Consider the following 15,256-nt stretch of genomic DNA (forward strand, 5'->3'; position numbering starts at 1 on the left):
CAGCACTCAAGAACCAAACACATAGATGTGAGATTCCACTTCTTGAGAGATCACAATGAGAAGGGAGATATTGAGATGAAATACATTGATACCCCACACCAACTAGCCAACATATTTACCAAGCCTCTTGATACCACAAGATTTGCCTATTTGAGAGGAGAGCTGGAGTGTGCCATCCCTATAGCATTGAGTAAGGGGGAGTTGCTCTTGTAAATACTATATCTTACTTTTGTTGCATTTGCATTGCATAGCATCATGTCAGATAATCATGTTAGCAAGCTTTACTTATATGTTCTTGGCATTTTCTTGTACTAGTTTTGAATTTGTGCTTTAGAGAATGGATGTGTAACAATTTGTGCAAGCGTAGTCTCCTTTTGAGACATGGCATGAAATCTATTGAGCAAACTTGATTTTATTGAGCATGAAATTGAAATATGAATATTAATCACTTGTCACCCTTGAGGAGATGCTTTAATGTGATCAGTGCTTATATTAGGGCTAGTTCTGTGAAAAGCTTGTGCTAGGCTGCTTTGTTCTTTTCAACGGATTGGGGGTCTTTGAACATTGTCTATGTAAATGTTTAGCCTATGCTTAACCCTTGGGAGAGCATGTGTTCTTTTGTGTCACAAAGACACAACTTGTTTTGGCTTTATGAAAAATGTGCATATCTTGAATTATTTGATGAAAAAATGAAATGAATGATCAAGTTATGAGCTGAACATGAATCCAATACGGAGGCTTAATGCTCATGAGGTTTGCCAAAGAAGTAAACTCATGGTTGCTTAAGTTCACTTGAGGATAGTAAAATGATCACAATGCTAAAACTTAAGATACTCTCTAATTATGCTCTTTAACTATGCTAAGAATACTTTTATTTATCTTGTCAAACTAAGGTTTGGATTGATATGTGGGGGTTTGCATAGCCCGTTGGGGAGAACGTGGTTGCCTAGTTTGAATTTGATATAGCACTAGCATCTCTAATCTTTTCACTGGTCATGAAACTGTGGATGCTTTTGTACTAACATCTTTTGGATAATCGAACAACAATGAAAAAAAACTTGCTATACTCTTAGTGCTTGTGCCATGAAATCATTTTGAATCCGTGTACGCTTTTGAGTTATATTGTTCACTCTTTGTAGTACTTTGACATCTCTATTCTTGCAAGTGCTTTGTGATCTCTATGTGAAGCTTTGTAGGTTTGCATCTCATTTGCATCTTCATGTTTAGTCCTTGATGTTTGCATTGCCAAAGGGGGAGAAAAAATGCATGAATCCACAAAGACAAAACTTGCATACTGAATGATAGAGAAAATCGATAATGAAAATTGCATTCATCAAGGGGTAGCTAGAGCTTTTGGATTTATGCTTTTGAAGTTTATGGCTTGCCTTTATTTTCTTTTCGGTGAGATTTTTGTGCGTTCTTAATTTCCTTCTTCTGTTCTTTGTGATGTTGTCAATGCACTCATCAAGGGGAGATTGAGAAACCAAGTTGAGATGTGCCTTGGTTTATGCTTTGTGATGAGTGATTGAGAATGTATGGCTTTGGTTGAGTGATTGTTTGATTGCCAATGCATAGGTATGTACTGCAATGATAATCTTGTCTAACCAAAGTTGCAAGGAATTGGAGTTAGTTCGGTGCAGAAGGTTTTCACTCACTGAACAATCCGGCGTGGGGGTTTTTGATCTCACCGGATAGTCCAGTGTATGACAGATATGAGCACCGGACTAAATTCTATAGAGAATGTCTTCTGGCAACAAAATTTGAATCAAGCACAGGATGGTCCGGTGTGTGCACAGGTAAGCACCGGACTAATATTTTTAGAGAGGTTGAAATGTGTGCCTGGAGTAGAAGAACTCACCGGATGCTCAAGTGAGTGAAATGTGATCACCAAAGGACAACACTGGACTAATTCTTGCAGAGAAGGATTGTCCGGTGCAGGCAAAAGGTGATCACTAGACCAACTTGTCCAAAGAGGGGTGCAAATGCAAAGCATGGAAGAGTTGAACTCATCGGATTGCCCGATGATGACCAAGGTGGCAAACCGGACAGAGTTTTCCAGAGAGGGATTTTTCTAGGTGCAAAATGGAAATGTACTCACCGGATGCTCCGGTGTTCATTGGATGAACACATCGGAACATTCGGTGTTCACATTTTGGGTCACATCTATTTTTCTCAATTGGGATTTGATTTGGACTAACATGTGATGATATTACTTGGCTCTGGAGATACATGTTTGCTTGTCTATTAATGTGCAGGTGTTCGATGCAATTTGACGATCGATGGCGGGTGATCGGGGCCAAGTGGGGTGCTTGGTGTCAGACGATCAATGAGGCCGGATGGAGTCAAGGGTGATCCTAGCTGCACACATGAAGATCAAGCAAGGCATGGGATGAAGGTTGATGAAGACAGTGTGTTGACAAAGTCAAGCGAAAGGAATACTGGTGCAAGTGACAAGGCGGCCTGAGGGATCGGGAGTGGGAGAAACTTACCGACGGTCAAGATCTCAAGACGGAAGACACGCGTCAACATCGGGATGCTTGCTTGATGGCAAGTCAAGCAGCGACAAGTCATGCTTTGAGAAGCGTGCAAGATGTTTTCGCGGTTTGGCCTCAAAATTGTAGAATAATGGAGTGCACGTGGCATCATCGTGAAGCTAGCATCGAGGAGAAGCTAAGTCGTGAAGGTGTCACAGCCATTCAATGGACGGAGCAAAATTCAGACCAAAATGCCCCTATGGTAGGTGGGAGACTATTTTTAGCAAGGGGTAATTTGGGGACAATGATGCTTAAGGGTTAAGCAACCCCTCTAGGCCTATAAATAGAAGGGGTTGGCTGGTGGTAACCCTTGAGCCCGCCATTTGAGATCTAAGAGATAAACTTTAGGGTAGAGGAGAGTATAGGCTCAGCCTTGTAATAGGTTAGAGCTTTTGGAGAGAAAAAAACTTCTTGTAATCCGTCTAAAATAGGGCTGACCTCTGAGATTAATGAAGTGCAAGTTTCTTCATTGGCTCATGCTCACCTCCTTCTAGTCTCCTTCTTTTGGCTCTGTGTTTCCTTACGAGTTTGTCTTTTGGCTTGTGATATTCGTTTCTCCTTTTTGAGCTGAAATTTTCAGCATCATGTGAGGTTGATCTTCTTGTTGCTAGAGGCATAAAATGCATGTACAATAGTACAAATTTGGATATTGCATTCCATTGCCTCTAAGTCATCAACTTTGAGATCTTCCTTGCCCGGTGCCCATCTTTTAGTCTTCTTTGTGAAGTTTTAAGCCTTTTGTGACAAGGATCATGGCTTGAACTTATATCAAACCTCGTGTTCATACTTTATCCATAGTCACAAGGTTGCAGGTTTCTCTTGTGTTTCTCTAATTTTGCTTCCGCTTTCTTTTTCGTTGAGGAGCGTTGTGTGATCAAGTAGTGAACCGCCTATTCACCCCCCTCTAGTCGTGATGTTCGGTCCCACAACCTTGTTAAGAAATACATGTGCGTTCAAACTTGTCTTGTAGTTGACAAAAATATCTCCATTTTGACTAACAACAATGGAGAAATTTCCATTTGGAAGAACAGAATGGAGAATGCGATACATAGCATACTCAAGGTCCACGGTGGGGGCCTTCGCAGTAGCAAAGAACACGAAGTCCACCCGGCTGAAGTTGACACCTAGCATATGCATTGTCTAAGCAACCATATGGACAACCCCTTGCTGCCACAGCTTGATTGCCGTGAATTGCACCATTGTAGATCTACAATGAAAACAAGACATTGCCATCAATTACATACACAAATAAAAAAAAACTAACAAAACCACGACGGGAACCATATGATACTCACTTTAGTGCAGTGAAAGGGATTTGGCACCAAGATCTCGTTTCTCCGACGCAAGGATGGTGAGTAAGGATGATGCTTCTTAGTAAAGTGGAAGATATGAACACTAGGACGACGAGTGAGGAAGAAGAACACACTACAATAGAATAGATCATCCGTGCTGCCCTATTAGTACTGATTAGGCACAAACCAGCACTAATAAAGTATCAGTGGTGATTTGTAACATTCTAAGCTCAATCAATGATTGAGCCAGGTTGAACCAGCACTAATACTCATTACCAGTGCCCGTTCTAGTTGACAATCAGCACTGATACTTCAGTGCTATTTTGTAAACATAGACTTTCACTGATAATTTTTTATCAGTGTTGATTCGTTAGTAAGACCGGCACTGATACTCTTTGAGCCAGACCCGAAATTTTACAGAGGTAAAACGCATTCGTGAACAAGTCCGCATATGAGCTCTCAGCCTTATCTCCTCACCCCTCACCAATGGAGCTCTCAACCCTCTCTCTCTCTCTCTCTCTCTCTCTCTCTCTCTCTCTCTCTCGATCTCTCGACGCATTTGCCACCCGTGTTGCCTGTGGCCTCCTCACCCTCCGCTCCCCCCGCTGTCCCCTCCCATGAGCGGTACTCGTCCAGCGTGACTCTTCCTCCCCTCCCACCTCTCTGTCTATGCTCACTACTCGGTTTTTTTCCCCAATTGATAGTTCGCTACTGTAATAAACCTAATTGGAGAGGAGAATATCTTCACGATTCTCGAGCTAGCGCAGTTGCTCGATGTATACGATCATCTCTACCGTGGAAAGGTGAGATCTTGCTTTCATGTATGCATTAAGAAGCTGCCCAAGTGGATCTGACGGAGCTAGTAGTTCCCAAGCTATCTGAGAGGTGGGTACTTGGATGTTTGAGTTTTGTGCTTTCCTGTGTGTTAATTATCTAGTGAGAGTACTAACCAGTTATAGTGGTTCTGAAATTTCAGGTTTATGGGTTTGAGAGATGCCATAGTCACCAATTACCCTCGTATCAACTCCTTTGCAGCGAATCTTGGTTTCCACGTTTTTCGAACTAAAGATTTTGCCACACGGTCTGTCTCTTCCAGTACTACAGCCTAATTGCACTCTCTAATCCGTGGATTGGTGAGTTTATTGCAGATGATTTTTAGGTTCTCTAGTACTCTATTTTGGTGTGAATTTGTTCAATTGTGGTAGTGATGTGGTTTGACCCTGAGTTTGTGGTGGCTAGTGGGTGAACTGAGAATTCATGAGGTTTGTACGCATCGATCAGTTGTGTGTAACATGTTTGGTTGATGAATTGGTGGGTCATATTTGGAGGTAAAAAGTCTCTGATCTGCTCTAATGTTGGGTTGTGCGAAATGTCAGAGGTGAAACATGAAAAGCTAGATGTGTTTTTGATGCATGATTTCTCTAGGACGATGATATTGATATATCTGTTTGATACATTCGATTGTGTAATATGATGCCAGTGCTCTGCAAATCAGCAAGTGTATTGGTTCCATGCGTATGTGCTGTAATCATTTTTATTTCTAAAATATGAGCTTTTTTGGCCCTATAATATGTATCAGTGTTGGTTGGTATTAGGAACTAGCACTGATACTGGCACTATCAGTGCCAGTTAAAAAACCACCATTGATGACTATTTCTGTAGCAGTGGCACTCCTTGTCACTTTATATTAAGGGGAGATGAGCAGATTGTGTGTGGAGGAAGCCAAAAGAGCTTGGGGAGATGAACAGTCAAATTTGAAAACGTTCGTGGATCTTTAAATACAAACGAGTTTTCATAAAATCTGTCTATGTCTATCGTATAGACAGAGACAGATCATACAAGAAACTGTCTGTGACAATATCACATACGGGTTTTTCTAAACACTGTCTGTATCTATATGATAGAAACAGACAGATTTATAAAATCTTAAAATCTATCTGTGAGTTCAATCACATCTAGATAGTTGTCTTGTTACAGACACGTCTATCTTACCAACTGTCTGATAATATTTTGTCAGCGATAAGTTCTAAGAAATCTTCTATGACACACTCTGCTTTTACTAATTCTATGGTAGTAGAAGTACTTTTCCCTCGTAGATACCTCTCGAGGATAGAAAAAATATTCTCTTTATGACAACAGAGCAATATGCAGTGACCAATACGTAGGCGAAGACAAGATCGTACATAATAAACCATTTAACTCGGCCTTAATTAACTTTTATTATAAAACTAAGTAGGCCTTTATTGGATACTAATATTCAGGCCATCAAACAGTAACAAAGGCGAAAGTCCATGCTGTACATCAACAAATGGACCTCCGTTTTATTCAACCTCCCCCTATAAGGCTATGGCCATTGGGCATACGGAACGTGACAACACTACACTTTATATATGATGATAGATCATGCATGTGTGTATCTAACGATCAGGCGGCGGCGAGCTCAGAGCTCATCCTTGGCGAAACCGGCACGTTTGGGACGAGCAGCAGCACCTGCTCCGGTAGCAGCACAGGGGCAGTTCTTGGTGGGGTAGATAGGATACATAGCGATTCCGCATATGCCCTCCTTGGCGTCGATGTCGCGGATCATCCGGATGTAGCCACCCTCACCCCAGGAGTCGCCCCACGAGTTCCTGACGATCCAGTAGCGCACGCCGTCCTGCGTCACGCCGTAGCCGACCGCCACCACCGCGTGGTCCAGATTCGTACCACACTCACCGTCGAACACCCCCTCCTGGTATAGCATCAGGTCGTTGCTCGCCTCGATGTGGACGGACACCGGCTGAAGGTACACCCTGTACTTGAGCGCCTTCTCGTTGTTCGCCGGCACCTCCTCAAACCCGTCGATCTTCACCATCGGGGTCTTGCTCTGCATCCATAGAGATAGAGATTTCATGTTGCATGGTTAGTTTATTTGGCGATGAGTAATCGTACATAAGAGTTGATTGATTAAATAGAATGCATGCAAGCGTACGTAGTCAATCCTGCACTGGTCGTCCATGGCTTCGTAGGGTGGGTAGTTGCAGTCCAAGGCAATTCCGGTCTGCATGGCGTAATCGAACACGCCGGACGTATATCCGCCATATTCACAGTTGCCGGCGCCGGAGCAGTCGAGTACCTGCTGCTCGGACAGCAACAAGAGGTTCCCGGTCACGATGGCGTTGATGCTCTCCACGGACTCTGTGCCCGAGAAGGCCCAGCAACTCCCTGCGAATATTAATGCATGGCAGTTACTTTGTTAACTGATTATTAATTAATGATGGATGGTAGTAGTAACTAGTTCTCGGTTGCAATGTTTGTTCATATTCACCATTGTGTAGAGATCAAGAAAATCCTAAATTAATAAAAAATAAAAATAAATCATCTCACAATAGATGTCAACCCCATGAAACCTGTAAACCTATCTACATACATTGGTTTCCCCAACAAAAAGCCACACATTAAATTTAAAGTCTCTTAAAAACAAGAGAGCAACTATCATATGAGCAAACATTATAAAACGGATACCCTGAGGCCATAAACAAATATTACCAAACAGGATCAATAAGTTTGAATTCATACTATTAGTACGTACCGCACTGCCCTTGGTCCTTTACAGGGGTAACGGCACCGTAGTCTCTCCAGTCGAACGAGGCCGGCACGTCGCCGTCGGCGACCTTGGTGGAGGCTGCGGCGGTCATCTTGGGCTTGGCGGCATCGCGGACGACGGTCTTGGCACCGGTGTACTTCTTCTTGAACTCGTCGAGCGTCATGTCAGCGAACCTGTTGAGGCCGAGCTTGTAGGGCTTGTCCTTGCGCGTGTTGAACTCGTGCACGTACATGGCGTTCTTCTTGAACACCTCAAACTTGGCCTTCTTCTCCGTGAGATCCCGGGACACTGTGTGCACGCCGCGCCACTTCTCGTACAGCTTCCACAGGTTCGCCTCGGTCGCTAGGTCCTTCTCTGTGAAAGGGACAGCCCCGCCGGCCTGTGCCATGGCAATGCCGCCCATTGCCAGCACCGCCACGGCCAGGAGGATGTACTGCCTCTCCATGTCCTAGGCTCCTAGCTAGCTTCAAGTGATTAGTTGCTGCAAGTTCAAGTGTGTTTGATGTGCATGGTGAGGATGCATGCAATGGTGGTTGCCTTTTATAGAAGGAAGAAGGTAGTTGAGAGCTTCTTAGCTAGCCATGCACGTCGTACCAAACTTGGCCTCTTATTCATCCCTAAAGCCGACCCGCCCAAGGATATACCATGCATGTACTACCGGAAGCTGGTTTAGGTCAATTACAAGGGGGGCGATTACGAGAGTGATCAGACGCTAGCACTCATAGTTTAATTAAGGATCCACGTCAGACGCTTGTTATATCTACCAGTGCTTTGTTACAAGCCTGTCACTCTTGTTTATCTCAAGGCACCAGCCACCAAGCCAGTAACAGTGAAATGCATCCATGCATGCACGGATGCACCGGCTATCGCTTTTTCTTTTCTTTTCTGCAGTTCTTTTTTTTTTTTGGCAGTGTACCGGTTATCGCATTGGTCGCGTGCTCTACATGCATTGGAAGAAAGTAGGGCAAACATCCTTTTTCTTTTTCTTTTTTGAGATGTAGACGCAGGATAACTATATTAATTAATTGGTTCGGTGCAAAATCTGTTAACCATTCATCAGTGGTGGTATCAGAAACAATGGCTTGCAGCCTGCAGCTGTGATTGATCCAGTTAGGGAGATAAATATACATTGCCTGGATGATGGACATAGATAATGAACATATATGCATATTTAGACTTCAGTTACTTTCACATAGAACACAGTTACCTACACTAGCAATTATATAGGTGCAGACAGCCATTATAAGATTATACGCATAGTCAGATATGTGTTAATCTGAACAAAGCTCGTTAAAACTATCACTTGTACTTGACTTGGTCTGGTTAAAGCTCGTCAGATATCGATTATTGCATTGGTCAATTACTTGCACTGGTCGGTTCGTTATACGAAGCAGGGCAATCATATATCTGGTTTGGTGCCAAATCTGTCAACCGTTCAGTTGTGGCATATATCAAAAACGACAGGCTGCAGAATCTGCCGTGGTTAGTGTAGTTAGGTAGATAAATATGCATGATTGGATAATTGACATGGACAATGGGCATGCCGAACACGCAAAACACAGTTACCTGCAATAGAAATTATACACGTGCAGGCAGCCACTGCAGTATATAATGTAGTAGTAAACAAGGAGCGAACCTACAGAAAACAATATCTTTCGTGGTCTGAATCTGACCATTAAATAAATTCGATTTTGTGTGTCTGGTGGATGACTGTACTTTGTACTACAAATTGAAGAAACACTAGGATATTAGTGAAAGGGATGGGTGAAGTTTGACGTGGTTGCACCAGTCCATCCTTACGTTCACTGATGTGGGCCAGCATCCATGTGTGGCACACCGAATAAAGAAAACAAGAAAAATTTACAGCTTCGTTTTGCAAAAGTAAAAAAAAAAAAAATCACAGATGAAGGTTTTTTTAAAAAAAATTTCAACACGGACATGGGTTTGAACATATTTGCATTTAAATCTTAAAAAATACCCCAAACTCCACCGCTAGTAGCAAGAAAAATTGAAACAGTTAATGATTGTTGGAGCAAGAATTCATCTTGCCCTAGCAAATACGGCGAGAGTTTCTTCTAAGGAGTAGACTCAAACTTGGCGATGAAGTTTGAGAAAAAGGAATACCATGAGTATATTGATGGTAGGAAAATGGATCGATCTAGGGGGAGAATCACAGGTTTGCTGTGGTTCCTGCTCTGTTTCCGTCTTTTCTCTGCCTACCTTTCCCAGATGACCACGGTCCCCTATTTATAGGGCCATGTGTAGCTTGGCGTACAAGTTATCACAATGTACGAATATCTAGGACCTGATCGAATTATTGGGCCTCATCCCGGATAACTACTTTTTATCCTATTGGGGACGTAAATATCCACCATGGTAACTATCGTGATGCCTGCCCCCTCCAATGCGGTGAGCCGGTCGCCAATTGCGGCCCAGTGCCGCACTGTCAGGGGTGTCAGGATAGCCTCCATTACGCCAAGGTGTCAGAATGCACCCATCAGCCTAAGCCTTTAATGCCGGTCACTTCTTGACAGGCAAAGCACAACCGACACTCTCCTTTCGGTAGATCTTCTCAGAGACTGCTGAATCACCCTGCTATCTTCGGGAAGGTGGCCCGATCATCCCGAGGCGGGGGGCCTCCGGAGGCATGGATCCGTGAGGTGAATGCTTTGGGAAGCAGGGCTCTAGAAGACTGGAGCTTTGGGGAGACCGAGTCTTCGAGAGGCTGAGGTTTCGGGGAACCGAGGCTTCGGGAGGCTGAGCCACTTAAGCCAAGGGAAACCTTCGTAGGTATAAAGAGGTACCGTGAAGGGACCTGACAACCTCGGAGGTCGAGCCTTTAGCTGGGGATTCGTAGATCAAGGCTCCGGAAGACTTATGTGGTACTCTTCAACCATTACCCTCAAGCTGATTTATTTTTCCTCTAACAATAATTAAAGTTTACTATCATATATTCACTAAGTGGAAGCTTCTCTAAGACCTTCACGGTCATATAGGATGAAACATGTTAAAACAGAAATATTAGAAAATTTTATGAAAAGCAAAAGAGCCGACCCTTGGTTTTGTAGATCCCAATTTTACGTGAAAGATCTACAACTGATATCACATGTACAGCTGTCTGACATCAATCTACACGTAATGAAGTTGGACACGTTATCATGTTTGATTATTAATGTTAGCGTTTACAATCTCTAATATAAGGAGAATGTCAGGTCGGGGAAAATGTAGGTTTGCAGGACTCTGGCTTGATTGGCACAGGGGCGGGGCCAAGTGACATCACGTAAGAAAGTGTCAAAGGAAACACGTCATTAGCAACGGTCAATTAGAATCTACCATTAATACATTATTAGTAATAGATTTAGTGATGACCCGTCATTAATATGTGATCTAGGTTAGGATCCCGCTAAGATCCGTTATTAATGAGGTGTCATTAGTGATAGCGAGAGAACGACCCGTTACTAAATATAGTAGTTGCATGTCACCTAAAAGTCTATCACTAATGATGTAGTTATTAGTGATGGGTAGAGAGGGCACATATCACTAAATATAGTCTCGGACAGTTTATAGCCGGGGCCACTCATTAGTGATGAGTAAATGTGGACACCCGTCACTAATGTGAAAGTAATTAGTGACGGGTCATAGTTATCACCCGTCACTAATGTGCTGTTTTTAAACTAGTCGAGACCAGCGTCGCTAGTGACGGGTTATAAGGACACCTGTCACTAATGTAAAAGTTATTAGTGACGGGTGTCCTTATCACCGGTCACTAATGAGTGATATTTACTGTTATCCTATGCGCCAAGCAGCATGATCAGACAGTGTCTATCTATCATCTACTCGACAAAGTGGTGATTTTTTTTTATTCTGTTAAGGACCAACCAAATCTTGGTGATTTGAAGTTAGGATTGTCCCTTGCCTTTGAAGGTTTGTCTTCCCCTCTCCTCCTCTTGCTCATATATGATAGATTCTAGGGTTTGAGTTGGAATCAACAATTTTGCTCCTTCTACCCAATCGTGATACATGTGGATTGTCCTCTTTGGCTTTTGAAGGTTTGCATCCCTCCTTTCCTCCCCCTCTTGCAATTGTAAATAAATTCATAAAGGAAATAATTAAATCAACAGGAAAAAAAGAAATTTCATTCTTACAAGAAAATATACCAAAATCCCTCTAAAAGTCATTAGTGACGGGTCATACACTACTAAAAAACTATTTTTCAAGACACTTAGCATAATTTTCTACAGGCGGTTTATTTAAAAAACCACCTAAACAATTGGCGAGGGCCTCCTGCAGTTACAGACTGCCTGTGAAAATATATTTTCACACGCAGTTCCTTATGTGAACCGCCTCTGGAAATAACCATCTATTAAAAAATTCATAACTTTTGTATATGAAGTCGGATGAGGAAAACATCTATATGAAAATTGTGGCTCTCGATGAGATCTACAACTTTGTAGTTGAAAGTTTTTTTTATTTGAAGTCATTTAGATATCTAAATAATCGTTTGAAGTTTTAAATAATTATTTGGGCATCTAAATGACCTCAAATGAAAAACTTTTCAACTACAAAGTTGTAGATCTCGTCGAGGGCTAAAATTTTCATATAAACTTTATCCCCATCTGAGCTCATATGAAAAAATTATAAATTTTTAAAGATAAAACTGTCACACATTTTTAAGATAAAACTGTCACACATTTTTACAGGCGGTTCACATAATTGGTGTGAAAACCAGTTCCTTAAGTGAACCACCTATGATAATAGATTTTCACAGGCGGTCAATTTTGCGCATGTGAAAATCATTTATTTCTACAGGCCTTCGATCACAGGCGGATGCATTAAACGCCTGTAAAAACGAGTTATCACCCGCCTCTAAAAATAATTTTTGTAGTAGTGATAGCCATCTCTATGACCCATCACTAATGACTCCATGTTAATGACGGGTCATAAATATAACCCATCACTACTGATTTTTAGATCACACGCATCACGACCACATCTCCCAACCACACATCCTGACCACACGAACAGACCACACGTCCAGACCACATGTCCTGACCATGCATCCAGACCAGTCATTAGTGATGAGTGATACCAATTATTAGTGACTCATCTCTATAACCCGTCGCTAATGACTTTATCATCCAACGAGTTCATTTTTCTTATCATTGGATTATCTGGCATGCATATTTTAGTGTTCTTCCCAAAATGATTTGGCGTTCATCTTTGGCAATCACCGGATTATCCAGCTCTCATATCTTCAAATCGGCTCTTTTTCACATCCTCCTGGACATTAGTTCAGCATTCATTCTTGTCATCATCGGATCATCCGGCATTTGAAAATTTTGTCGTGCCCACCTATCATATTTGGATCTGAGTCATGGTCTCATTAGTGATGGGTGATAGACTCATCAGTGACATGTGTATTCTTTTTCCGTCACTAATGTAAAGGTCATTAGTGACGGGTTGTAGCTATAACCTATCACTAATGACCTACTTATATAAAAGGGTGCTGGAACCCTAGCCCCTGCATTTGCCTAAATCCCAACGCATCCTCCTCCACAGCCACCGCCCCTCCTCCTTGATGCTTGCTGCTGGGCTCCCCTTCATCGACCCCACAACCCCGACCATCCCCACGCCGCCTCCTCCTCGATGAGCACCCCGACATCGTGGAGCCCGCACTACAATCTGTGCCATCGTCCACCACTGTCGCCGTAGAGGACTACCACCCTGACACCAAGGAGCCCGCGCTGCCATGCTTTGCGCAGCCATCGTCCTTATCCGTCGAGGTAGGCCATCCAGCTCCCCCTCCAACTCCTCCTCCCCTCCAATACCTAGGGTTCATACTGCTCGGTAATGCTACGTCAATACTGAAATTGCTAGTTCATACTGCTTGATGATGCTAGGTTCATACTAAAATTTGACTTGATCTATTAAAATGGTCATTGGTGATAGGTTCATTCTGGAATTGGACTTGATATGTTAAATTTCTCAATGATGCTTTCTTTGTAGATATCAAGTAATGTCGTGGTCATTAATTGATCGGATCTAATATGTTCATTAATCATCTGTTATATTGAGTCCAATTAGTGATGTATTGGAACCTAGCAGTTAGGGAGAAAAATTTAAATATATCTTGGGGCCAACTGCTCATATATGACTGAGAGCACATTGATCAATTACACTTGCAGTTCTGTTTTTCCATATGCTATTATTTCACATATATTCCATTGTTCCATATACTGTTATTTCCTAATGTGAGTTTCACCTTGCCGTCTCTTTCATATTCTATTTTATTCTTGTTTATCTATTATATTGAGTCCAATTAGTGATGTATTGGAACCTAACAGTTAGGGAGCAAGATTGAAATACATCTTGGGACCAACTGCTCATATATGATTGAGAGCACATTGATCAATTATACTTGCAATGTTTTTTTCCATATGCTATTATTTCACATATGTTCCATATGTTATTATTTCCATATGTGAGTTTCACCTTGCCATCTTTTCCATATTCTATTTTATTCATGTTTATCTGCTGTTATATATTCTTGTTTATATGTATGCATATTGCACAACAAGTTGATGATGGTTAAAACTAAATTTGTAAGAAAATCCTAAAAGTGAACCCAGTTTGCGTAACCTATGTCTCTCATTTGGGGGTGTTTGATTATAAATATGACTTGGTAACTCGTCATATTTATAACAAGATGCTCCTGAATTGTCCACGAACTTTACATAGTTCAAGGATATGTGGCCCAAGTAATAGGTTTTTGTGCTCTTATATGGTTCTAGAGAGAATTTCGGTGGCATATTCATGTTGTTCTCCAGAAACACACCCTCTTAGCTCGTTGTTGAGATATGTATCCGGAGAACAACAGAGAGATGCCACAGGAATTCTCTAGAATAGTACAAGAGCATGAAAACCTACTCGGGTCACATATCCTCGAATGAGATTAGGACCTATCTTTTCCTATTAGAAATTATCTAGGATCAGTCGTTTTAGATAAGAAATACATCATATTTGCATAAATTCATATAAAAGTGAATATAGTTACTAATACTTATACAATTGTATTTGTATATCCGTATCTATTAGATGTCTACCAATGAGTCTTCACCAGGATCCTCTGATGAAGGACAAGCTCCCAGTCATATGTCTGCGCAACCAGGTGCCAGTGGAGCAACTGTACGAAGGCTAAGAGCATAAGCAAAGTGGCCGACAGACAAGATTATTGTCACGGAAATCGATGATCGGCAAACTTTGAAAAGCCACAAGAGCAAGCTTGTGAACGAGTATATGGCAAAAGGGTTGGAGCCTTCAGCAAGTACCCATATATGGAAATAGAAGATTAGGAAGCTTTTGTGGTGTTAAAGAACTGAGAGGCATTCCAAAGATAGAGTTCAGCAAAGAAGCAGCTTCGAGCAAAGAACAAGCAGAATCACAACCTGGGCATAGGCAGGTACATGGAGAAAAGGGATAAATGGCAAACAAAGGATGAAATATTAGCCAACAAAGGTCGCGAGAATGCTTGGTTGAAATTCTTGGGATGTTCACAATCATATTTGCGAGTAAGGGGTAAGCTGTCAGATAGTGAAGAAATCACCTTCAAATCCAGCAAAACCGAGGCAGGCGCTAAAAAGTTAAAAGAAATAATAGCCCAATCCATCAAAGGTTCATTAACTGGGATTAGGGAACATGTCAAGCTCTCCACTACGCTGGAAACCCTGAGTACCCAGGTCAGGTGCGAGGCGTGTCCAGTTTCCAGGGCTGGAAGTTAGGCTTCCCCGAACACGTCTGGTTGTATAAGAAGAGGAAGAGGTCGGGTCGAATCAATGTGCAAGCAT

At 42.1% G+C, this 15,256-nt stretch overlaps 1 protein-coding gene across 1 annotated transcript; it reads right to left on the bottom strand.

Moving 5' to 3' along the window:
- Positions 1–6,015: 6,015 nt before the first annotated feature.
- On the bottom strand, positions 6,016–7,913 carry LOC133903771 (thiol protease SEN102-like). The gene is made up of 3 exons (XM_062345230.1): positions 7,398–7,913; positions 6,798–7,030; positions 6,016–6,692 (listed from the first exon to the last, which is right to left on the bottom strand). Exons 1-3 carry the CDS (start codon positions 7,855–7,857, stop codon positions 6,267–6,269), a joined length of 1,119 nt encoding a protein of 372 aa, XP_062201214.1. The 5' UTR covers positions 7,858–7,913; the 3' UTR covers positions 6,016–6,266.
- Between the last annotated feature and the right edge of the window lie 7,343 nt (positions 7,914–15,256).

This window comes from Phragmites australis, chromosome 21 (genome assembly GCF_958298935.1).
Source record: "Phragmites australis chromosome 21, lpPhrAust1.1, whole genome shotgun sequence".
NCBI lineage: Eukaryota > Viridiplantae > Streptophyta > Magnoliopsida > Poales > Poaceae > Phragmites > Phragmites australis.